Source organism: Melospiza georgiana, chromosome 4, assembly GCF_028018845.1.
Source record: "Melospiza georgiana isolate bMelGeo1 chromosome 4, bMelGeo1.pri, whole genome shotgun sequence".
Classification (NCBI taxonomy): Eukaryota; Metazoa; Chordata; class Aves; order Passeriformes; family Passerellidae; genus Melospiza; species Melospiza georgiana.
The window spans coordinates 17,403,711-17,429,329 of record NC_080433.1 but is presented as its reverse complement, the minus strand read 5'-3'; the positions used below and the strand labels follow the sequence as shown (position 1 = coordinate 17,429,329).

Genomic DNA, 25,619 nt, shown 5'->3' with positions numbered 1-25,619 from the left:
AGATAAATTTTGCTTTGTCCTTAGGCAGTTAAACACACTAAACCTTTTCAAACTCACAGGTTAATAAAACATAATTGCCACTCTGCACACGACAATGAAGGTGAATTTGGGCTATAGGAAGTAGAAGAACAGAAAGATTTTTCTGTTGCATGTCAGACACTTTGATTGCAGTGCACAACAAAAGGCTGATGCTGTAACAGAAAACTTCAGTAGCTTGTATCAGCATCAGAAATGTTTTCAAGCAACACCAAGAATGGAAATACTCCTTGATCTTCTGGCTCCCAGCACATAAAAGCTGCACATACCCTCCTTCATCAGCCCAATGTCAAAAGCTGTGAGGCAATATTGAGTGTACAGGAGTTACAATAGTCTTTATTATGTCATTGCACTAATTAACACACAATTTAGTAGTTTGAGAAGTGTTCTGATATGCTTGCCATGTGCATCATCCAGAACTGTTTCAAATGCATTTACAGCTCATAAAACAGATCTACTTTCTCAGTTCCTTTCCAGATACAGATCTGAGGGAATTGCCTGAGAACTGTCCCTCAGGCAGCAATGTCAGTAACTCTCATATTGCACAACATTTGGCAGAGACAAGGGTTGGGGATGGACTACACTAACTCCTTTCCTGTAAGATTTTCAAGCATGGTGCTGCATTAGAAAACTCTTTTCACATCCAGTTAGTATTTTATAAGCCAGAAAAGCATAAACACCTGCCTTTCTTATTCTTTTTAATAGAAGAAGTAACACACCTAGCTTCATGTTGCAACTGTGAATTAATTTTATTGCAGAATCAAGGCAGTCTGGTGAGCTCTTGTCAGCCACACTGCACAGAATGTGCAGTCACATTCTGACTACAGAGAGGGAAGCTACAAAGCTATCCTGGGTTTGTGGGATGCTGAAGCATTGGCTCCAGCAGCTTCTGCAACAGGAAGAGCAGACAGGGGGCCAAAGTTCTCCTCTGAGAATAGAAGTCCTGTTCAGAAGGTTTCTTCATCTCATTTTCTGGGAGAAATGGATTATGAATGGGGAAAAAAGAGAGCCTTTATGCACTTACATGGAGAAATCATCACCAAATCTCCCTTTTATTCCCCACGTATTTGAAATTCATTTCCTCATCTTAATTTGTGAGGTTTTCATACTTAGAAGTCACAATACAGGAAACTGCTGTGAGTTTGGCTGTTGCAGTGCAAGGACATTTGATTAGCAGGATATTGCTCCTATCATGACCCTCACAACCTTCCTGCAGCCCAGCAGCTGACGAGAGCAGTCACACTGAAAGGCTGCATCCTGCACAAACGTTTAGTGGATAAATCACCTGGTGGAGCTGGTGTGAGTAAAGATGAAAAGAACAACAATGAATAGATTGTAGATGAGTAAAAATACACTACCCAGGAGTCTAAGGTAACAGACAGCCACTGCAGAAAACTAAAGAAACTAAATTGCAAACTAACAGAAAACACAGAGTCCTGGCTGTAAGTATACCTCTGTTTGAGGAGATGAAAAATCCAAGTCTATATGCTGCAAACACAATTACCATTTCCTCTTTCCCAACCTAAATGAACACATAAAGCCTTGAGAAAAAAAAAAAAAAAACAAACACCACCAATACAAAATTGTGGTTTCCTGCACAAATCCAAAGTCACTACACATTAAAGCTAAAATAAAGGATCCTGAACAGCATTGTGGTAGTCTGTTCTTCTCTGTGCATACTCATTGTTTAATTAAGCAGGCCCCTTGCCCAAGAAGTCATGGGATGACTGTCCCCAAGCAAAATATCCCATCCTAGTATTTGACATGTCATAATTCCCAACATTTCAACAACCATATGGCCGAGCTTTATTTGACCCACTTTGCCCTTACACACCCATAAAACCAAGAGGCTGTGACACCACAAGCATGGGGACAGCACAATCGCACTTGCTGTCACATCACAGAGTTCAGACCTGGAAATGCGTGTGTGTGTGTTAACTTGCTGATAAAGAACACCCTTCTGAAGCTCAATTTTACTTTTTCAGGGTGGCCAAGGCAACACAGGTAACCAGCCTGAGTCTGTCTGTCCCTTTCCACATTATGCAGCTGCCTCCTGAAGCGTAACGTGCCAAACAAGTCCAGCACAGGTTCCTGCTGCAGGGGGAAAAGAGGGAGGCACTGGGCAGGTGCCAGACACGGTCTGCGACATGGGGGACATTGCTTTCCTGCCATCCTAAGAACTGCCAGCACAAAACTCTTAAAGATATATATGTTACAATAGTCTTATATGTAACACTGTAAATGGATATGAATAAAAAGTACAACTTGAATAAAACGTACAACTCGAGTAGGTTTCGTGCTGCAGGTGTGAGCTCCGAAGGCCCGGGGGGTCTCTCCCGATGAGCCCCCGAGTTCACCGGCCCCACGTCGGCCACCAGCCCCGCACGGCAGAAGCCGATAGGGGAATCTCCCCGGCTCTGGCGGGTGAGCAGCACCCTCAGTTCGTGCAGGAGGAGGGAGGGGGAAGGCAGGGAGCCCAGGGGAGCCCTCCAGGGCAGAGCGATGCTCCCGCTGCGCTGCGCTCTCACCTGCGGCCGCGCTCCGGGCCCCGGCGGGCGCTGCTGCTGCGGCTCCGGGAGCGGCGCTGGATTTCCTGCGGATCGCCACCCTGCTGAAGTGCGCTCCCTCCGCTCCGCTGCTCCTCGGGGCGGCCGAGAAGCGGAGAAAGGCGGACTGGGGCAGGGGCCGGGGGCTCCGCAGGGCCCCCCGCGCTGCCCCGAGGGCCGCGCCGCCCTCAGCGCCCGCCTGCATCGCTCGGGCCTCACCTGCGGCCGCTCCCGCCCGGCCTGCCCGCAGCGCACCTGCCCGCAGCGGCACCGCCCCCGAGCCCTGCCCTCGCTACCTGCCCCGGGACAGCTTCCCCGCCTGCATGGCGAGACACAGCCCTGCTGTGATCACGGTCCCGGCCCGGAATGAGCGGTGGCTTTGTCCCGGCCGGGTGCCCACGGCGCAAGTTCCCCCTGCGGGCACCGCACCCGCTCCGCTTCCTCCGGAGCCGCGCCGGGAGACCCCGGCCCCGCTCCCCTTCCCGTTCCCCTTCCCGTTCCTGTTCCTGCGGCCGGCTCTGCCCCCGCTCACCTCCGCAATGCCTGCCCAGCTCCTCCAGGACTGTCAGACACCGTACCTGACATCAAAGGAGCTGCCCTGACTGCAACACAGTCCCCCGTGCCCAGCGAGAACATTGGTGTCTCAGTGGTGGTGGAACTCAAAGGTATCTCTGAGTCCCAGCACTTAAAAGTTTGTTTCGATGCCAGGGACGGAGGTGCAATTCTTTCATCAGTAATAATTCCATCCAGGCCAAAGCTCTTGCCTCTTTGCCAAAGTCGCTAAATTTTCATCATCAATGGGAAAGGCAATCAGCAGGCTGTGCTGCTTTGAGAAATAGTTCTACAGCAGCAGTGTCTGAGAGCAGCTGTTTACCTGGTTAGCCAAAACACAATGTTCAGAGGAAGAACATCTCCACCTGTGCCACTGTGAGAGCAAGCCTGTTAAGAGCTTTGAAGTCTGTCAGGGAGCTTGATGTGGTGCAGTTTGGGGAAAAGCAGTTGAGAAACAGTGCTCCCACTACACAGGGATTTCCTCACCTTTGGAAACCCAAGGTTTTAGGGTTTCCCTAAAGGTGGCCTCCTGTTTTGGAGCATGCTGCCTCATTTGCCGTCAGCTGCAGCTGGAAGATTTCTTCATGAAAGAGGAGTGCAGCTACACTCCAGGAATGGCATCCCTTTGGCAGCAGTCCCACACAACCTTTAGTTACCAGGAAAACATGGATTGCTGGGGCTTGAGAGAATATTCTGGGGAAGTTCCCCTCTGTACTTACCCTGCTCTTATATCTCTTTTTGATCACTGTCAGAGATGGGAAGTGGGCAGACAAGACCTTTCATTTGACACATACAGCCACTCTTAGGCTTTTATATATTCCAAAATGAGATTTTATGGACTGCTCAGGCAAGCTGCTGACTTCACAACTCCCTTGAGTCCCAAGGGACAAGAATACCTTTTGTCATCACCCACAGAGCCATGTGTAGAGCACAGCCACATCTGCAGGGGGGAACCATGAGATGGAGCATCAAAGTCCTGTGCTACAGGGTGAGGATCCTGCTGAGTCTTTTCCAGGAGGCTTTCTTGGCAAGCAGGACAGTAACACACCACCTGCTGCTGTCAGCTGTGTGAAGCACCAGCAGTGTGTGACCCCTGGGAGGCACGGCAGGAGAGAGGACGTGGTGGTTTTCCCATACCACACATGAAGTAGTGAAGGACCATGAGGCAGAAGCCAAGTGAGTGAACCTTCTGCTTTCAGTGTCAGCAGTGAGCAGGAGGGGAAGAACTGGTGCAGCTGGGACATCTGCCACCATCTCACTCTTTTGGTCTCTGTAGTCATTCTCTGCCAGAAGAGGCTTGATCACTTACAGCCATCCCCTTCAGTTCCTGATAAAAATGAAGCAGCCAGATCACCTCCTGGATCCTTTTCGTGTGCTTGCAATTGCAAACATTAGGTTTGACTTATGCAAACATTGAAAAAAAAAAGCAGTGGCTCAGAGATAAAAGACTGATTTATGTCCTGACTTCAGTCACCTGACTAGGGCTGGGCATATGGACATGTATGAATCACTTATTACTGAACTTTGTACTTACCTCTTTAAACACAGAGCTTTGCTCCTGGAAGGAAAGCAGCTAAGGAAACAAGGGCAAACACACCCTACAAATGGTAGGAACTGTGCTAATTTTGCTCGATGTTATCAGTGAGTGGAAGCTTATTACAGTGTCACTCTGGAAAATAAAGGTCACCTCAGAAAAGAGACTCATGCCAACTCCGTGGCATTGGGAAATCAGTCACAAAAGCTCCTTTTCTTGAGAAAATCCCCCTGAAGCACACTGACATATTTAAAGCAGTGAGGTGACAGCCTGTGATAGAAGAAATCCAGGCAGACAGCAAATTCCCAGTAATTGCAAAGCATTTTTGCACTGCAGTGTGGTGCAGGTTCCCAGAGCAGCTTACTGTCTCTCTTCTTTTCAGCTAGCTACCCACAGACCTGGAGCAGCTGGTTCAAGCTGGCTCTGAGCTGCTGTACACCAGCAGCTGCTCTGTTCCGCCTGCTTTGACAGGGCAAAAAACTTCCGCCGCTCTTGGCACGACCTTCCTCCTTCTCTGTGCTCTCAATCCCTCTTGTTCTCCATCTCCGGGCACACACAGAGTCCTTTGGCAACGCCAGCAAAAGGAAAAACACTTCAAGTGTAAAAGGTCAGTCAGAGATAAGTATTATCTTGGAAATCATCACCCTAAATGATTAAAAGATTAGTGTAATAACTGGAGAAGGGATCTGAGAACAGAAAAATAAGCTTACGTGTAGACAGTATTGTGAATGCTGCTTAAAATATATCAAGGTCAGAAAATGGCACTGCTTGGCCAAGAGCCTTGCAGCACATCTCCCAGCCCAGGAAAAGGGCAGGAGGAGTCACACACCCCTCTGGTGCCTGGTCACCAGCAAGGCACAGCCAACCCAGCGTGGGCCATAGCTGGGCCATCCAGCTCCAAGGCTTTTGTGGCAGCAGTGAGAAATGCAGTGGGGCAGACTTGATTTATCTGTACCTTATCTGCATGAGGGAGCAACAACAGAAACCCTGCAGAAGCCACAGAGGTGGAGAAGGAGAGCAAGGGCAGCTGCAAGACAACCTCAAGCAAAAGTTGAAAGAGCGCTTCTGGTGTGTGAAAGTCATGGAAGCATTCAGCTTGTGCTGCTGGAGACCCAAAGCATTCAGGGAAACAGGACTTTATAGGCAATCTTGGTTTTGTTTGTGAGAAAACAAATGCATCACTTTGCATGTAAACCATTGTTCTTCCAGTAAACCTCTTTGGATTAATATTTTACTAATGGAAACAACCTTCAGAAGACTTGATTTTCACTAACTCCTCAAGTGAGACCATTTCTGTTGTTGCCATTGGTCAAGATTCTTTTTTTCTGCTGGAATTTAACTTTACTTTTTCCATAGTTGCACTGTAAATCTGTTCCATGATTCAGTTCAAGGCATCTAGCTTTGATTTTTCTGAGTACTATCTTGTGCTGTATCCCACAGAAAATCTGTTTAGTAACATATTTTTAGAGCATTAATCCACAGGACCCTGAGAGAGAAGATGCATGAACTCAGCACCTAACACAAGAAGATTTCTAAAACTTTCTAAACATTAAAAACATCAACTTGTTTTATAGTTTATTTTGAACTGATTTAGACAGTAACTTCTCAGAAGTCTGAGAAAATGCCTTTCTGTTAGATATGAAACTCCAAATAAAAACTAAATTAGAATATAGGCTATAATATAGAAAATTCCTATTAGATACATAGGTAACCAAGCCAAGTCCTGCCTAAGCTATTCTTTAATTCATCAGACAGTTTGAATCTTCTGTGAACTGCATTTAAGCCACCAAACCAGTTCTGCCAGCAGGGAAGTATAATGAAGAACAAGAACTGGTAGAGCAGAAGATTGAGTAGGATACTAATTAGAGAAGAATTTCACTCATCTCAGACCCTCATGCACATTCCAGATGAAAAGTCTCTTCCAGTGGCACCAGCAGCTACAGTGCACAAAGCCACTGCAGTGTGTGACACTGATACACAGGTTAAGCAAGAGAATTTGAGGCAGATACTCAGCCTCCCCCAAATTGTGATGCAGGCAAAAGCAGCACCCAGCATCCAGAGCCACAGCTTCTAATAAATATAATACAATACAAATCTCTGTTCTGCCTTGCTTGACTGGGTAAAAGGGAACAATATTGTGTTTAATCTCTTTCTCCCTGTTATCATTTTGGGCCCCATTGAAGATAATGATGGGGACTATCCAGCAGCAGGTTTTGTCCACTTTCAGCTACAGCAATAAAGAATGCTATTTATAGCCCCCTAGAGCCAAGATTTCTCCCTCTATCACGCAGATGGGTGCTAACATGTAGCTTTGCAAGAACAGCAGTATGATAATTAAAGGAAGAAACATCCCTGCTACATATTGCTTTGTTGGTAATTTTGTCTCACCCCTTTTTTGCAGCACAGAAGCATTCCGTATATTGCAAGCAAATTCTTGGAATTGACTGAAAATAGGTTGAGATAAAGGTACCAAACACATCCCTTAGTTTTACTGAAGGATTGCTGCTTAGAGGGAATAATTGCTCTCTCTAATCAGTTTTGTTAGGTAAGTCTTGCAGAGCAGCACTCATTTAACAGAGACTGATTGCTTTTAGAAGTTGGAATATTCCTCATTATCATCGCCACGGATTAATGAACTGTGTCTCACTATCCAATTGATGTCAGTCATTTAGGTTCCATTAGCAACAGGGCTTTAGCTTTGACTTGCATTAACTACAGGCAAAAACAAACTTCCATAAGGTCATGTTGGCAAGAAACGAGAGAGAAAGCAAGCTATACTCCAGAAAATGTTCTACTTCTCTATTCCATCTTTTATTCTGTAGTGACAATCAACAGCCAGGTTGGAAATTAAAAAAAAAAAAGAAAAAAAAATTAAAAGACCTGGTAATTTGAGACACTAAGTGGGGTTTAGTGGGAAGATGCTCTAGGATTTCCTTGGAGCCCTCTCTCCTCCAGGCTGAACAACCCCAACTCTGTCTGTCTCCATAGAAGAGGTGTTTTTTTTGAAGAGTCATGTACTGCTAAAGTGCTGGATACATCAAATATTAACCACTGTCCCTCTGTGAATGCTTACCTAAACAGTAAAGCAAAATGTTTTGATTCTCTGCTTAACAAACCAACACAGGTAGAGCATATGGCTGATAAAACATGTTGTGAAAATAAAAGCCTAATTATAACTTCCAGCTCTGGAAGAAAATATACCAGTCAATACTGTCCTAACTTTTGGTTTTTCCTTGTTGTAAAAACCAAGCTGTCAGGTACTTCAAATTACTTCTAAAAAGGCATATGGTACATGCACAGGAGTTTCAGCATACTTCTTAATAATTTATGGTGACTTAAAACAGAAAGACTTCAAAGCTGTTGCTGCATTTGCAAACTCCTCTTAAGTTTTCCTCCCTTGTTTTCCTCCATTCTGTTCTGCATTCCACAGACTCCCTTGCATATTTCTGGGATAAAATGTTATTATATGACTGTGAAAAGAATATAAATGTTGCTTGTATTCAACTTCAACTCGCTGTTTTATCCTGAATCTAAAAAAATAACATTCTATTCATAATTTTTTTAAACTTATTTTTACCCCCAGATATCTAACATTGTCTAATTTTGGAACTTAGTACTTCAAACTATCTTTATAGTGTATATCTCTGCTAGGCTTTATGCACTACAAATGGCTGTACCTTTCCATAATGAAATCTGCCATGTGTTTATATTCCAGCAGAGATAAAATAAGCACATTTGCACAGATGAGGGGTCTGAAACTCCAGAACCTCCAGAATCTCCATTTGTGCTTTGTCACAGATTTATATTCATGGTTTTGAACACCCTTTTAATGGGCTTGAGTCACTTAAAAGAAAATTAATGTTCTTTACCACAATAAGAGCATCTATATTTTACTGAGCTATCATTGTTGGGGAAAGAAAAGTTTTCCCATGTTCAGGCATTATTTTTGTCTTGGGTCTGGTGACTCAAATGGCCATTCTGGTTTACAAGCCTGGCAGACAGTCAGAAAGAGGGCATAGGTCTACAGAAATGAAACCAGCAAGAGAATGTTAAACTCCAGCTATTTATAGTGAATCTCCATCCATACTAAGCACTGCAGAAATAGGAAAAAAAGCTCTGAGCCAACTCCAGCCCTTGAGCAATGCAGGTTCTGGGGCAGTGTATGTACCACATGGAGTAAATAACTCACCTTCCTGCCCACATCTAAAACCACTTTGGTATTTAACATGTGCAGGTATGTGGAGAGGTGAAGGATTGCACGTAATCACTTCACTCAGTGTTGGTGTTTTCCCATCACACACTCTTCATTTGCCTATCTGCAGGTGAGACATAACAGCACCCAACTCACAGAAGTGTTGTGGGAAAGAATTAATATGCATAGAGTGCTCTGAAGATAAAAAGAGTTACCCTGCATTTGTCTAAGATAACAAAAACCTTTGAAAGCCATGGTGGCTTCACAGAGGCATTTTCCTTTTCAGTAGTGTAGGAATTTGAGATTGTTGGTATTTTTATTGAGTGCATTTATGTAAATTCTGATGTTATGGTTTGCAAGGCTGAAGTTGAATCACAAACTGGTCACCAGATATTGGGCTCACATCCTCTACATTCAGAATTTGCTCTTCAAGGAAGCTCTGCACTCAATGTCGCTTTCCATAACATGTTTCCAATCTGAGTAAATAGCTTCAGTTTTAATACTTCAACCAATATGACAGCATTGAATAACAAAAATCAATTTCCTTGAGAGACATAATCAATGCTTAAAAATATTAAAACCCTCCACAGGTAGGAAATCCTATGAAATAACATAAATGGAAACAACTGTCTCATTATTTATTTCCAAAGTTCCCTGATAACTCATTAAAGGATATGAAAATCCTTCTTTCCCCCCTCATATAGAGCTTTCTCACAAATAATATTTTCTCAATCATAAATTGTTAATACAATAAATTAAATTTTTTGTTTCTCTAAAACCAACCAAGAAATCATATTCCTCAAGCTGGATACTTCCACTGTGATACAAGAGAATATATAAATAATAATGAAGGAAATATGTGTTTTCTAATATACCACTCTAGTCAGGAAGGAAAGAAAATCCATCTTGCAAAGGTCAATATTTTTTACTGGTTTATTAAGCTTCTGCTGAGTTGACAACTATAGCACTGAGCCTTATTTTTGTGCAAAGTTAAGACTTTCTTCTTCCATCCAGGCAATCACTCAAACCTCCTCCTGAAAAGAAAGTAGTTGTGCCTGTGCCTTTATCATAAACAAACAGATGAGAACTGGCTTTATTCCAAATAATTTTTCCCAGGATGCACATAATTATGACTATCTATTTTAGCTCCATTTTCCCCCTCTGTCTTGTTCTATATAAAAAATCTTCCATGTTTGTCATTCATGGGCTGCTAGAAGATGTGGCTGCCAGGCCCTATCCAAAATTACTATCTCTGTTCTTATTATTGGTAAAATCAACCCAAGGTTTCAACATTGTTGAATACCTCATTTGCCAGTGCCCTGTCAGTGTTTATTTATAGTGTTAGGAGAGTCAAACCACAGCTCCTACTGCATTTAGGTACAACTGGAAGTGCTCTGCATTTCTTTATGCATAACTGCAGGATTTATTAAGGGAGGTAGCTAGAAACCAAGAATTGCTGCCACAGTCACTGAAAACTTCAGCTTCAGGATCTTTCCCATTAAAATCTGGTGTGTATACAGCAGAAAACCAAGAGTACAATGGTCAGAAGTTACCTCCTGCTCCAGAATGTGGAGTAATGCTTCTTCCCAAGGCAGAAATTACATAGACATTTTCTTTGGAAACAAAAGTTATATTTTTGAGGGGTTTTTCAGTTTGTTGGGTTTTTTCCCCCAGTTCATTTCGGTGACCTTACTCATACCATTGCCTCTCAGAGCCCTGCACAGGACCAGCTGAAGAGATGACACAGAAAAAGGAGAAGAAGGAATATGGGTTAGAAGTTTCTGAAACCATCTTTGAAATCAGAACATTCCCACAAGGGGTAATCCTCTGTGAAACTGCTTTCAAAACACACTGAAGAAGAGAAGTCTGCTTCAACTCACAGAAACCCTTAACTCAAAATTGAAAAAGAGGAGTAGCCAGTGTAAAAAATTCTAGCAGTCACAGTTCTGCTAAATCATAGTGGAACCTGTTGCCCAAGGCACTTCTGCAATGAGAAAAGGTAATGTGGGAGAGCAACCCCTGCTAGGTGAGAAAAAGGAAGCGACAAGTGGGAAGAACCCAGCCAAACACAGCTCTCAGACTCCATTTCTGTCACCATGCACAATTTGTGTTTCTATCCAAAGCATCTCCCCAGCCAGCCAAAAACCAGCCCAGCTGTCCAACTGTTCCCATTGAGTCAAACACCACAGCAAGCTTGGAGATGCAATCCTTCCCCCAGAATCCTCCTGGCCTATTTCTCAAAGCTGGACATTGTCTACCCCTCAGGGACCCTAAGAGCAGCAAGGTTCACAGAGGAGCTGCAGCAGCACTTTCCTGCCAGGGCTGAGCTCCTGGATCAATGCAGGGGGATTTTCACCTCTCTGCTTTCAGAGCATGGCTCTTCTGCAAGGAAAAAGGATGCTCCTTACTGTAAAAAAGCAGGTATGGTACAGCATTGCCAAGCCAAATTTATCTTGATTCAGCTCTTTTGCTTCTACATCCCCTGAGGATGGAGATCTGCATCCTACAGAACGTCCTTGTGCTGAAAGTTTGTGCAGATGTTGCAGCATTTCAGAGATCACTCACATCTGCTGGAAACACTATATGGGGAAACTGTATTTTAGTATCTGCCTCAAACTCAGAAAACAAAGGAAGCATCTTGGCTTTAATTCTGATTCCCTTTCCTCTAATGTTGATTTCCCTTCTTAATTTCCTCTTTGATACCTTTGATTGATCTCTAAGAATGAAATGATTGTGAAATTCTAAGCACTGCAAACTGCTGTAAACAGAAGCAGACCAGACAGAATGGTGTTAAATGAACAAAAATGGCCAGTTTATTCACTGGAACAGTTATGCATTACACTGTAATTTTAATTGGAACATAAAGATGTAAGAATCAGTATATCAGCTTCTTTAAATTATTTTCTTCAGCACTAGAGTGTTTTTCCCAACCATTTGACTGCATGATCATATTACACATGTACAAGCACAGACTTTATGAATCCCTCACAAGGTATTAATCTAGGATTGTCTACAAGGACAAGGAAAAGTTAACATGAGAATTACTTCAATTTTAAAAATAAATGATGCATTTTTGGAAACAAGAATTATTTAACTTTTTTTGCTTTTAGCATAAAGTAGCAACAAGAAGAGTTTCCAATATTCAGTCTTTAGCAAATGAACATATATACTTTTATATTCTTCACCACCTAGAAACACTTCATCATTTAACCCCAAGAAGGCAGGACAACATAATGTCAATTCAACATAGGAGTAGCTGAGTTATTACAGCAGTAAACATACAGTATACAAATTTGTGTTTGTCACAAACTCCACCAATGCTAAAACTCTTTTGAAAGGAACACAGCAATCTGTATGGTTCATTAAATACAGAACATCATGCAAATGGAAACATTCAATAGATTACAAAAATCACAAAACATCGGTTTTCTTTTTTTTTTAATTGTTTACAAAGGATCAAGTTAATTAACCCTTTAACAGTCAAACCACAGGGCTGAAAATCAATAGGGAAATAAGTAATAAAATGGACTTAATTTAACCACTGGCATAGCACACATAGCCATATCTGTGAACAGGAGAAATAATAATAAAATAAGCTAGATCACTCTTATTTCTTGTTCATAGCTGATAAAATACCAACTAGCTAGCAAGCCAGTTTACTTGAAACTTTTATCAAATTCTTCTTTACTGATTTTCCAAAATATTTTTGAAATCAAGCAACCACCTATTCAATAAAAACTCAGATTACTAACACTGAGAAAAAACATACACTCTTATCCACTCTTTTACAGCTAATCATGATAATCAAAACAAATAGCTTTGTAGAAAGACACTTTTGAAATACAAGGCTCTATCACCCAGAGTCTGCCCACACGTTAACTCCAGTAATGAAATATTGGATTTTTCCTTTACCTTTTGTCACTTTGTCACTTGGGTGCCATTACAGTTCACAAAGGGGATTTTCAAGAACTCCACGGGAAACAGATTAAAAACCAATAAGGATTTAAACTGTGCACCTCCAAATGAAAGATACAGACTCTCTGTGATAGTTCTCTTGCTCTCCTAGCAAGAGGAATATGCATATCACACAAGAAATAAGAATTTTCTAGCTTAGTTATGGACATGGAGAAGCTACACGATGTTAACAATGTCATGCACACATTTTCCATTGCATATTTTGATGTATTTGTGCCTGAAGGCGAAAGGCAATTGCTTTTTTATTTCTTTTCCACAGGATGCTTAATTACACTAAAAAAAAAACACCCTTAATGGTTAAAAAAGTCTGAATAGTATCTATCCCTTTCAGACTCACTGCACACACAGCAAAGGAAAACTGAAGAAGAAGTGATGACTGGAATTTTTAAAGAGGTAACTATAGCAATTATCATACTTCAAAGGTAAAACATCAGTCCCTGCCATTCTCAAACGAAGATTTCCGAGGAACAAAAGAAAGAAATTTACTGTAACTTCAGTGGATATGTATCTTCTGCCAAAGAAAGGAACAGACCTCAGAAAGGCTGATGTAATTTATACCTTATGATGATGATGGTCAGTCCAGCTGTAAGTGGAGCTGGCAGCACAGCTACTGACTTTGGCAATGCAGGATGAACCACAAGGTTGGTACCAAAATTAGGGCCTGGACTCTTGAGTATCATTCCCAGTGGGATAAGGTCAGATTTTACTGACAGCTTACTTAAGTAATTCCAACATAATTACGGAGAGCAGCCTTCATAGGTGAGGTCATATTTCGTAAGTGAGGTTATATTTCATAACATAATCTCCTTTATGTACACACATTAATATGGTAAATGGCTTAAACAACTTTGTCATTGTTTTTAAAATAAAAAACAAACTGAAAATCCACTTGGCATTAAAACTTGCAGCGTTAATTACAGTTTCATTCTACAAACTCTGCTGTATAGCTATGATTACATTAATTTACTGTGAAAAATGTGGATAGCACAGAGATGCCAACCTGTCAATCAGATCAATCAGAAAGAATATCACTACTGCCCCCATTTAGAAGGCAGAAAATCCTATACAATTAGCATGAAAAACAGTTACATCCTCTTTCTTTAAAACCTCCATATATGTTTCTGACTGATAGAAAATATATTTTTCCATACTATTACATTTTACAATTTATTTTTCATATTTTTCTCTTTTTATATTTGTTTTTTTCCTATTTGTTTCCTTTTCTTCTTTTCCTCACACGTTTCCTATAAACTGGATTTCCACAAGCAGATAATTTCACTGAACAAGGAATAATTTTTCACTACATCAGAAAATAAAACCCAAACCAAAATGCTCCTGTTTTGACCTAAATGACCCTATTTTGAGTAGGCTATTTCAAATCCAAAGAAATTTCAAGGCCATCACAAAAGCTGTGTTTCAGACACAAAAGTCAGAGCAGGATTTGAATTGCCTCCTTACTGAGTAGAACACATAGCTGTGTTTCTAAGTATACTCAACCACTACAAATATATAAATAATTTTTTCTTAATCCTTAAAAATCAGAATAGATATCAACACAATGTAAACTAATTTTAAATGGGCAAAATTTTGCAACCCTTAAAAAACCCCAGGCTTTTGTTTCTGGTTTTGTCTGCATGTAAATATTCCCTACAAAATCTCAAAGTTTTATATTATCAATCAATATATAACAAAGAAGAGGTTTTCATCTTAAGTTCAAGGTATGTATTTTATTTTATTTTATTTTATACTGGTTAACTGACAAAAGTTGTCCCAGGGACCTACAGAGTTTTTTAACTTACAATGCAATAACTACAACCATTTGTACATCAAAGTTGATTTGTTTCTAGTTCTCTCACATTTCCAACAATTACATTTTATTACATATAAAAAAATGTAAATTGAAAACTTAGGAATTAAAAATTTAAAACTTAAGAGAATAAAAACATTTATTTCTATAAAACAGGGCCACAACTTCTATACCACTGGATGTTCTTTCATAACTCTTGATCCACATGGACATGCATATGTTTCTAAACTTTTTGATAACCTTTTTTTCCCCAATAAATTTGTATCTATATAGAAAGGAAACATATTTCACTGAACTACTGCTTAACTAAAGTTTAGGAAAATGCCTTTGATTTGGATAAGAAAATAGGAAAAACTATTCCAAGTGCAGTCAGTGGTAACTGCATTCAAAGTGCTATGCAAACTCCTTCTCCTATTAACAATATACAGTAGCTGTCTTTGTTGGACACAGATATTCTTACACCAGTCAGACAAGGTCAGGAATCTGGAGATGCTTTTTGAAACCTGAATTTGCCTCAGACAAAATACTGTGGGGATTTTTTAAAAAATCAAAATAGCAGCTAAACTCAGTGTCAGACACCATGATGGAGCTGAACAAGTTTCACTTGACCTTTCTATAACAAGACAACAGGCAGCTTAATTATGATACTGAATAGTGATGTAAAGGTATATGAGAAAAATCATGTGAACCCCATGGAAACCAAAGTCACAACACTGCCAAGTGTTATCTGTTTGATCTGATCAGGACTGGGTATCAGTTTGTTCCTATTTTCTCTATCTCTGAGTGTTTTGTTACTACAGCTCAGCTGCTTTGCCAAGGTTACACGACAGACGTTGTTGATGACATAAAATATTTCTATTTAGAGCACCTTTGTTCTTGGTACTATGGTAATAATGATTTGTTAGGCACACTGAGTGGTCACCGATTCTTTCCTCTGCTGATGTTTTCTGTATTGTAACATTTGGTAAGCACTGTTACTAAAAAATCTGACTTCATTTTCTCAGATTCAGGCAGAATTGGAAAGAATTGTTCCAGCCACACTTGCAGCAATTTTTTTCCCCAGCTGCCCCGTACCTTAGGCTGTACTGTGTTTCCCACTTGTTGGTCAAACATGTTCTGCAGAGAAGGAATAAAGACATGTGGGAATATCCAAGCCTCTCTTCTGTAAATAAATTAAGGCCACCTAACAAAACAAGGAGCCTGCTAGTTACCAACAAGTAGGCAGCACTGAAGACTTGTTGCTCCACCTGATGACTGGATGGGAAACCCACAGATGCTGAACCCTCTGTTTAGCAATTTCCCTTGCTGCCAAGTACTGTGCAAAATAAATTCCTCTATCCTTGATTTTGTTCTGAAACTCACTGCTTTTAAGAAAAAAAACAGGCTTACTCAGCTTTTGCAGGAAAGAATCTTTAACTAGGAACACTGTGCACTGTTGCGATAGAGTCTGCGTAGTGTTGATCACCTGAGTATTTGTCATAAACTGACATGAGCTAAGGTTCTGTGTCTGTTGATTTTTGGCAAGGAAAAAATGCACTACAGTAAAGTCCTGCTGACTTTGATCCACACCATCAACCCTACCTGCACGAGCTCTTTCTCCACAGAATACTTCACACGAAACGCACACGACTTCCCCACTCAAACCAGCCTTTCCTGGTAAGGCCTTGAGCTAGGATCCTGAATATGGGAGTGGGAGGAAAGAATGTTCTCAATTAGCACACAGCATTTTACTTATTTTAGATTTTCTTTCTCAGATACCAAATAGAAAGTAATCTCAAAAAACAGCACCAATTCATGATGCGAGAAGTATAATTACAATGCAAGCAAACAACTGAAAACAAATCAGTACATTATCCTTTCATCTCCTTCTTAGGCTTAATAATTATCTTTCAGTGAAGAGCTAGAACAAAACCAGAAGCTAGTGTCATAGGAATTAAAAAAAACAAGTGCATAAACAGTATCAGTGCAGCAGCAAAATATACAGTCATTGTTAACATTCCAATTCAAACCATTTCCAACATTTTTGTGCAATAAAAATTGGCCATATGCTGGCCAATGCAACAAGCCTTTTTTAATATTAACACAGTCATTCTTCACTGAAGCTATTTCTGCTTGGATTTAAAAAATAAAATTAGTTAAATACAATTCTCACCAAAAAAAAAAAAAAAGACTGTATTTTATAAACACAAAATTCTGGTGCAAATAAAGTAGGAAATAAATATCACACCCTTGAAGACAAAAAGAAATTTGAACTGGTTCCTATGGCTGAACTTAGAGGATGTGAGGGTAGGATTTTTGTAACATATTTTTTTAACATTGGCTTAAGTCTCTCATCATTTCAGAGGTAAAGCCAAGCAGCTGGGAGGAACATTTTTTTTGTTGAGATGTTAAATTTCACTACACTTCAGTTGTGATAGCACAGTTTGAGTACAATCAGAGGAACCATAAAAAGTCTTCTTGATAGGTTGGGCTCTGTGCTTTGTGGTGTTCTTCTCAACCTTCCCTCAGTTGCCAGAGCAGGGGATATGAATCCAGACTTGCCAATGCAGCAACAAGGCAGGACTGTCCACCCACTTGCTGGGAACAACCCCAACCTTTGTTGCATGAGCTCCACTCTGTTTGCATTCTCTCTTACGTTGCATATGAAGATTAGGGGTAAGGAGGAGGCTTAGAGAGACAGTTGAGAGGGGCACACTGAGAGCTGGAATGTGGCTGCTCTTCTGGAAGAGCATTAGGACTGAAAATTAAAAAGAAAAGAGAAAAAGTGCTTAAAATACAAGGCAAAATTTTACAAGCATGTGAATAGTACAGGGCTGGAAATGAACTTTAAAAGGGGGTGAAGCCTCATCTCTAAATCCATATCCTCAGACACACAGTATACATGCAGAAAACTCTCAGTGCACAGCAAGTCAGTGAGACTTGGATGTGTTTGTGAGGTGGACCAGATATCCCACTTCACAATTCCTGAACACAATTGCTGTTTGCATGCTGGGATGACAAAGACTGTGTGGAGAAAAAAATGCATCTGTGAAATGAGAGCAAATTTGAAGGACAAGATGCAGGTGCCATCTTTAGGTGAGTATTAAAGATTGCCTATTTGCAGCTGATTCCCTTTTTGAAATGAAGGCTGGAAATCAGGTTTCATAGCTCTGTGAAAATGCAATGCCTCCTGAATTTGACCTATTTACTAGTTCATTTGTACAAATACAATGTAGCCTTCTTCATCAGGCCCCTTAACCATTACACGTTATGTAATTTACACTCCCGAAGTGTGGGGATTTCTTATGTTTTGTTTTCTTTGGGGTTTTATGCTGCTCAAACCCTTTTTGTTCTGTTATATATTTCTGTCATTTTACTGTTTCTGATGTACAATTTGTCTGATAACATCATTCACCTGTTAATTCACCTGTCTGGAGTGCATTTATAGCACTCACTGGCACATAGAACAGAGAGGTCTGAACCAGCTCACAGGGGCTGGAGTAGCAACAAAGAAAAGGGGCAGCTAACACAAACACATCCCACTTCTTGGTGCAGAGCTGTAGAAAAACAAGATGCAAGAAAATTTCATTTATAAAGAGAAGCAAAAGGGAAAAAAAGGAGAAAAATACCAAAACCCCCAGTTCTTTAATGGGTCTGGGAAGAGTTTTTCCCCTTAATGCTTCAAATGTTCTACAGCGTTGAAGTTATTCCAAGCTCAGCACTGTTATGTATGATAAAGCACCATCATTTATGTCTCTGTCTTCAAGAGAATTTGCCTTCTCTGTTTTCCTCCTTTAGAAACTGCATTTTTACATATTATCTCTGCAGCACAGACTATTGGAGTTCTGGCTGAAGGAATGCAATTAGCCTATTGCTGGAAATGAATCAATTTGAAATGCCAGAGGTGTTTGGAAAAATGCTACTGGAAATGCCAGCAGTACTGAAAATGTCTTTGGTTTCCACACACAGCATTTACTTAAGGAAACAAAGAGATGACATTGTGTTTGACTGAAGAAAGAAAGAAGTGTGCACCACCACCATTAAGTAACTTGATGGCAATGTCCACATTTTCAAATCAGAAAATCTGAGAGGCTTTAACCCCAAATACACAATTCTACAGGAGCTACAGTCCTTGCACCTCTGGGCTTTTTGAAGATCATAAAATTGCATGTTTTAAGTTAGATCCTGTTTCCCAGTAATGCTCCTGAAGATGAGTTTCCTGATAGCAAAATGGATGATGAGAGGGGGTTTATAGAAGCTCAGGATCCCACAAGTTTTGTTTTATGCTCAGCTGTCTAACAGTTCAGGCCCAAAGTGTGTAGTGTTATGGACTATGACCCCTCAGAAGAAGTATTTCTTTCCATGGCTATATCCATCCTTTCCTCCTGTCATATTCTGCCACATGCAGATGCAGATACAGCATCCACAAAGAGATCTCATTAAGATCTTTATCTGCTCCACATCAATGACTGTCTCAGGAGTGACTGCAGATTGACCCAAAAGTTCTGTATTTACTCTCAAACTTATCCACTCATCCAGAGCCAGCTCCTGGCTTCAGCACCTCCCAAGTTTTCAAGAAAGGCTTAGGAGAAGAACTAGCCTTAATTCCTTCAGAGACAGAAAACTGAATTAGAATCTTAACATCCCATTTAGGGAAGACAAACAAGGAGGTGATTACACAACCCTACAAAGACTGGCTTACTCTTCTCCCTTGCTGCCTTGTTTCTTTTTAAACAGGACTCCTGTAATTGCCAGAGAGGAACAGAAACTCAGCACACACATTCCTTGCTTGTTAGCAGAGATGTGTTTGCCTTTTGGGGCTTCCTTCCTAACTTTAAAATAAGCAACAAAAGATGCTCATGCTCTGAGGGAGAGGACTAGTGAGGAAACGGCTGTAGCTGCAACTAGTTATGTACAGCATCAGTGGCCTGAAAGAACCTCCTTGAGACACATAAGATTCTCCTCTACACAAATATAAACAACTTTATGGCGTGACCTTCAGTACAAAGCCAGCCATGACTGTAAAAACTGTACTACAGACTATCCCAGGCTATGCTCAGATTAAGCCATTTTAAGCACTGTTCCCTGAGTTACATTAATTTTCTTTTCCTGGTAACTCTGCATTGCTTCTTACTTTGAAATACAAGCACACTTTGTGCACAGAAGAAATAGAAAAATTTTTCTTGCTATCTCCTTTTCAATCAATAATAAACATTCAGGGCACTAGGAAGAGAAAAAAATTTCAAGGCTATCAGGCACCTCTATAGCAGAATACATAACCACATCACCTGCAGCTCAAATAGATTCAATCTTTTTCTAAAACTCTGCTGTTATACCTTCCTCTCTTCAGAAACACAATTCATCCAGTTCATTAATGCAGATTGCTGTAGCAGTACATAAACTAAAAATACATCAGAATCAGCAAGTGACACGAGGCATTCAATGTGCTTTTTATGGCAGTAGAGGTGCTGGAGCTGAGCTATCAGACACACTGGCAGTCACAGACAGCAAAGGATGGCAGGGCAGATTATTAACACAAAGCAGGACAGAGACATGGAAGAACTTGAGTTTTTGACTATAAACAGAGAATAAGGAACAATAATGTTATATTCACCCAGTGGGATATGTGTAGTTTTAAAAACATTTGGTTTTTACAGACTTTTTGTGAACATATCCTTAAACGCTGGTATTATTTGGGGATGTATTCATTCAATTGACGAATAAAGTCTGTGCAATTTTTTTGTGTTAGTAGTATTGTCTGGCTTTATGCAGCTCTTCTATTTTATTTTCCTGGCACTCAAAATACTAATCATGTATTTCTAAAATTAACTGGGAAATTATGTGCAAAGTCCTTCAGTGTTTGTAAGTGCTCTGCTCTGGCTTAGAGATGCCATTCACATGCAACATTGTCTGGCATTGATTGCAACTGTAACAAACCAGCAAAGGAAAATATAAGCAGACCAATTATATTTTCAGAATGCAGAAATTTTGCATGTGTAAAGTTGCACATTTTACCCTTTAAAAAATTTATTTCTTACTTTATATAAATAAGCATTATTTTAATATTTATTTATAATATATTATTATAGTAAATAATATAAATAGATTCATATTTATTTATTATATATAAATAAAAAGCATTATTTCATATTAAAAGGCAATATTAATTTAATTTGAGGTACTGGGGAGCTGTGGTTTGTTTTTTTTTTTTTATTAATAGATAATTTGGGCCTAGAGTTTTGGCCTCTGATAATGAAAATGAGGTTTTCAGTGCATTCAACAGAAACCTGAACACAATCCAAACATGGGCATGCTATTTTTAATATTGGATAATGGTAATATTTTAGTCTTGTCCAATATAGTCCATCAGACAGGTAGTTACAGGTGCTGAGAAGGGGGAACAGCACCCAGTAATTGTCAGGGCAGGCCTGGATTTGGGTGCTTGCCCCACATCCCTAGACCTAGAAACCGAGGTGATGTATGGAAGGCAGTGAGACTTTTGGGCACTGCTGCATCAGTTTAATTTAAAAAAAATCTCTTAAGAATAGTTCTCACAGACCCTCCAATCAAGTTTCAATTGAAACATGCAGATTCAAGCAAAAAGACCACTGTAAAGCTAAAATGAATTGACTAGATCTGCCCTGGAGTCTCATTTGGCTTGAAACTGCCTTGCTTATCTAGTGAGATTTACCAAAGCCTCTGTGCTGGAATCACATTTACTAAAGATGCCAGAGTTATAAAGTCCCAGTTAAAAACCACAGTATAGCTAATGAATGAGGGAAAGCTCTCTGTGCATCTCCCTGTGCTATGGTCAGGTGTATTAACTGGTTTGAACACAATTAGACACTGCAGGATGTGGAAAACATCTGTGTGAAGCACAAGCTTTAACCAGCTATTTAGTCCTGGCTGAAATGCCACTCAGAGGTCACATTATATTGCAAGAATTGTGTTGGAGACTTTAAAAAACAAGCACAGCTTTCTGTCAAAATGGGTGACTTCAAGGACAGTCAGAGGACAAGGAATGGTGGGACAAGCTCCTGGCTTCCTTCTGTGCTGCATTTAGAAAATCCAAACCTCAGTAAGTCTAATTGGTCCTTAAATGCCCTCAAATTTTACTCCAGATTCCAATTACTTTATATAAACAGCTCAACAATTTATGTGATCATGCTGACTTGCATTAAATCTGTTGTTATGCTTCACTGCTTTACAGAGCTGGGCAGGTAATGTGGCAGAGGCAAGCAAGGCAGCAATGTGAATCTATCAAAATCAGTGCTGTTTTGACTTCACCAGACAAGTACAAATCTAGTGGTAAAAAAAAAATAGTCACCTGAAAGTCAGTTTTTCAGTTAAGTGTGTAAGGTGTATGCTGTTTGTAAGATGACTGATCTGAAGTTTTTCAAATATTAACCATATTTTAAATTATCAGAACAAGGTAATGTTTGCAGATTTTTGAGAAGATAATTTGAAATTACAGAAGGAATTCTTGATTTGCATGGAGAGAGGGATGGTATTTGCGCATATTCATCACTAGGAGAGTAGCTCTGGAAGGAACAGCCTTTAATTAAATTAAATAGAGTTAAAATTGTTGATGTTAACCTTCCATGTGTACAAAAGCACCTATTGCTAATCTCAAATTGCTCTAACATCTAAAATACAACAGCGTCACTTTACTGGCATATTAAGGATTTTAAATGTAACTTGTAATTTTTTTCAGTGAGCTGTAGAACTCCAAACTGCAAATCAGTAAATTATTCTTTCCAGTTATGACTTTACACCAACTTCTCAGTAAAATTTTCATATTGCTCTTACATAGTAAAGAAGAGAATAGTACCTCCACTTTGTAGGCAATAAAAGAGAGGCACTAACTTGGTCACTGCAGTTCAGGCAAAGGCCCAAAAACAATGTAAACTATTTCAAATGAGTGCAGAGACATAAGTGAATATTAGCATAGAATGTGCCATGAACAGATAAAATCATTGTAATGTCCTTTTGCTTTGCTTAGGTTTGGGGTTGTGCCTTGATTAACCCAGCCATCCCAGAAACATGATGTGGCCTTTGCACCACCTATGAGCAAGGACACCAGGAGTTTACTTTTAAAAACAAGATTAAAAGCTGATTGCCTTAGGTCTGAATTTCCAAGTCAGGGAGAACTTTGAGGCGTCTGCTAAAATCTCACCAATGCCTTTGAAATCCCACCTTACAAAAGAGAAGCCTGCACCTACCCCTGAAATTAAAAGTCCCCCATTTCAGTAAATCTTTCTAGCAACAAAATAAATTCATTACTACTTTGGCATCATCGAGAAACTGCATCAAAATATCAAATGAGGGCTGCAAGATCCAGCTTGGCATTTTTTCCATATTTTTACAGGGAAGCAAGTGCACGAATGCTGTGACTCATGTTGGTGCTGTCACTGCAGAAATTACCACTGTTCCTCAAGCTGTTAAAGGTTTGCTGTTAGAGAAAAAGTGAAGAGCTTTTGTCTGAGGAGGAGGAGGAGGAGGGGGTGGCAGGCATGCATGCAGCTCTGTGCAAAGACAGGAGAGTTAGTGGAGTTTACCTGACAGTCTGGCAATCTGGCCCCCTGGCTAGTTGTGAGCCGTGTGGCGGTATGGAGGCAGCAGGCTGCTGACAATCTACAAGAAACTGATAAATTAGACATATATACAGAGAGATTACAGAGCAAGGGTTAGTAACAGCACTACACAGGCTAGGCATCTCAGGGAGAGATTTAGTGAGGAATGTGCTCTTGGTGCCTTATCTGACAGAAACACCTTTTTTCTGATAGCAGTGACATTGGCTGTTGCATTTTTCTCCTTTTCAGAAGGAGCATTGGAAACATTTTTGTTTGTTTTCCCTTAGCACTGACAAATTTTTGTTTAAGCAGACAGCAGTAATGGGCTGTATTCAGGATCTGGGTTTAAACCTTGTACTTATCATTCTTCTGCTCATCATCTGGTTTTGCTCACATCTAATATGAAAAGTGTCAATAAAGCTACTCAAAATTTATCCAAAAAACTCATATCCATATGAAAACAATTATGTCATCTCATTACAACATACAACAAAGAGCTGTAAGAAAGTCTTTTCAATTTCTGAACAATGCTTGTGAGATTGGGGTTTTTTTGTAGGAAAAAGGGAGAAAGTCAGTTTCACTGTTTTGTCTCAACTATTTTATCAATTCCCTGTCAAAGAAGTGTCCACATTAATCACTTGCAAAGCTGTATTATGGTTCCTTATTTATTAAATAACAGTAAAGCCAAATAATCCTTCATTGCTATGTTTTCCTGTGACATTCAAAATATGAAGACAGCTTTAGACTGGATAATACTTGTGGGGCTTCATGGAAGTAGCTGAACAAGGCAACCCTGCTTTCTAAGTCAGTAGTGTTTACTGAGCTTTCCAGATCTCAAGATTTGCTCTTTTTCCCTGCATCATTCTGGCCTTTCATTCCACTGCCTGTGTGATTCAGATTGTCACACATCAGGATCTTTTCAAACATTAGAATCTATGGCTGAAATTCTGAGCCTATGAAAAATTACTGGAGATTATTTTTGTCTCCAGCAGGATTTGCAGACCTATCATCCTTCCTGCCTGCTCAACCTGATTCTCAACCTCTTTGATGGACCAGGGTTATTTTCCCCTAAACCTTAAAAGCAAGACAAGGGAACTCCACATACTTGGAAAGAATTTTATTTTTTTTTTTCAATTGGTTGCTACTTTAAGCTCAGTGCCAATATTAATTTCTCTTTACGATCTCGATGTGTTTCAAAACCCCTTTCTATTCTTTGCCTCAATCAATGGAAGAACACGCAAGTAACTTGCTGTCAAGAGTGTTGAGTTGACATCAGGCGCCGCAGAGCAACACATCTTCATAGCACACTGAGCATCATATCCACTGTTATAACATTTCCTTGCCATACCAGCCCACAGGGCCTCTCCCTAGCTCCTGTGCAGATCTGTGCTGACCTCCAGTGGGTAAGAAGCAAGTGTACCCAAAGCACTGGTTTCTTCCTGCTTCAGCACAGAGAAGAAGAGTTTGGAGCTATTTTCTAGAAAAATAACCGCAGAGTTTGTGCTGGCACCAGAAATGGAGTAAGAAAGAATACTCTGGCACTCTCATTTACCAGGACTGTCACTACAGTCCTCACTGCATCTTTTAGCAGAGGAGTGCAAGAGTTAGCGATGTATTTGAGTCATGAATTTGTTGTTTGTCATTTCAGCACAAAGCTCAATTAAAATAAGCGGTGTCTGAGAAACAGATCAGGCTATCTGCAGAGAGAAAATGATGGCAAAAAAAAAATTAATGCTTTATTCTAAATAAAATAGTTTGCAGAAGTCCAAAGTAAAGTCATGCCTGACAGGTCATCAGTGAGGAAAGAAATACAGAATAGAATGCTGTGTGATGAAAAGGTGCAGAAAGGTTTCACTAATACAGAAGAAATTGTTCTGACAGGCTTTCCCAGAACAACACAAATGTCTGATGTATGATCCTGTTCTAATATCTCAAACATGGTGCAAATATTTTATGATGCATCTTGATCTGCTGCATTTGGCAGAATGCTTGAATAGTGAGCCAGGTTCTGGGAGGATTATGCAAGCTGGATAATAACATTTCAGTGAGCATACTCCCTTGACTTTGTGTGAAACACTTTTCTAGCTGGTGTCAGCAAAGCTCTTGCAGTCTGGCTCACGTTCACATCAGGACCAGATCTGGTGATCCACATGTCTTAAGATGACTGAATCGTCCTCCCACATCCTCCAGGAGTGAAGTTTCTGAGGATTATGCTAGGAAAGAGCTAAGCAGAATGCATATGGCTTACATAGACACATTTCAAATTCAAAGGAGCTTCTTATCTACTTATGTCCAAGGAGCTGTGCGAGAGCTAACTTTATTCCTTCTATATTTAATCCTTTTAAGTATTTTGGAGGATTTATAACACCCTTCTCTAATGTCATGACAATCATAAAATGACTTCTTTCTACTAAGGAATTCCTGC

The 25,619-nt window shown here is 40.2% G+C and overlaps 1 protein-coding gene across 5 annotated transcripts in view; it reads right to left on the bottom strand.

Moving 5' to 3' along the window:
• Positions 1 to 11,650: 11,650 nt before the first annotated feature.
• BICD1 (BICD cargo adaptor 1) overlaps positions 11,651 to 25,619 on the bottom strand; it is a 170,959-nt gene continuing 156,990 nt past the window's right edge. Inside the window, exons 9-10 of one of the 5 annotated variants that reach the window (XM_058021974.1) lie at positions 23,180 to 23,255; positions 11,651 to 17,379 (exon numbers count right to left, since the gene is read on the bottom strand). In XM_058021974.1, coding sequence (XP_057877957.1) covers positions 17,292 to 17,379; positions 23,180 to 23,255 — 164 coding nt within the window. In that variant the 3' untranslated portion in view covers positions 11,651 to 17,291. Of the gene's footprint in view, positions 17,380 to 23,179; positions 23,266 to 25,619 lie in introns of all 5 variants that reach the window. The other 4 variants (XM_058021969.1, XM_058021970.1, XM_058021973.1 and 1 more) reach the window with 4 other exon arrangements.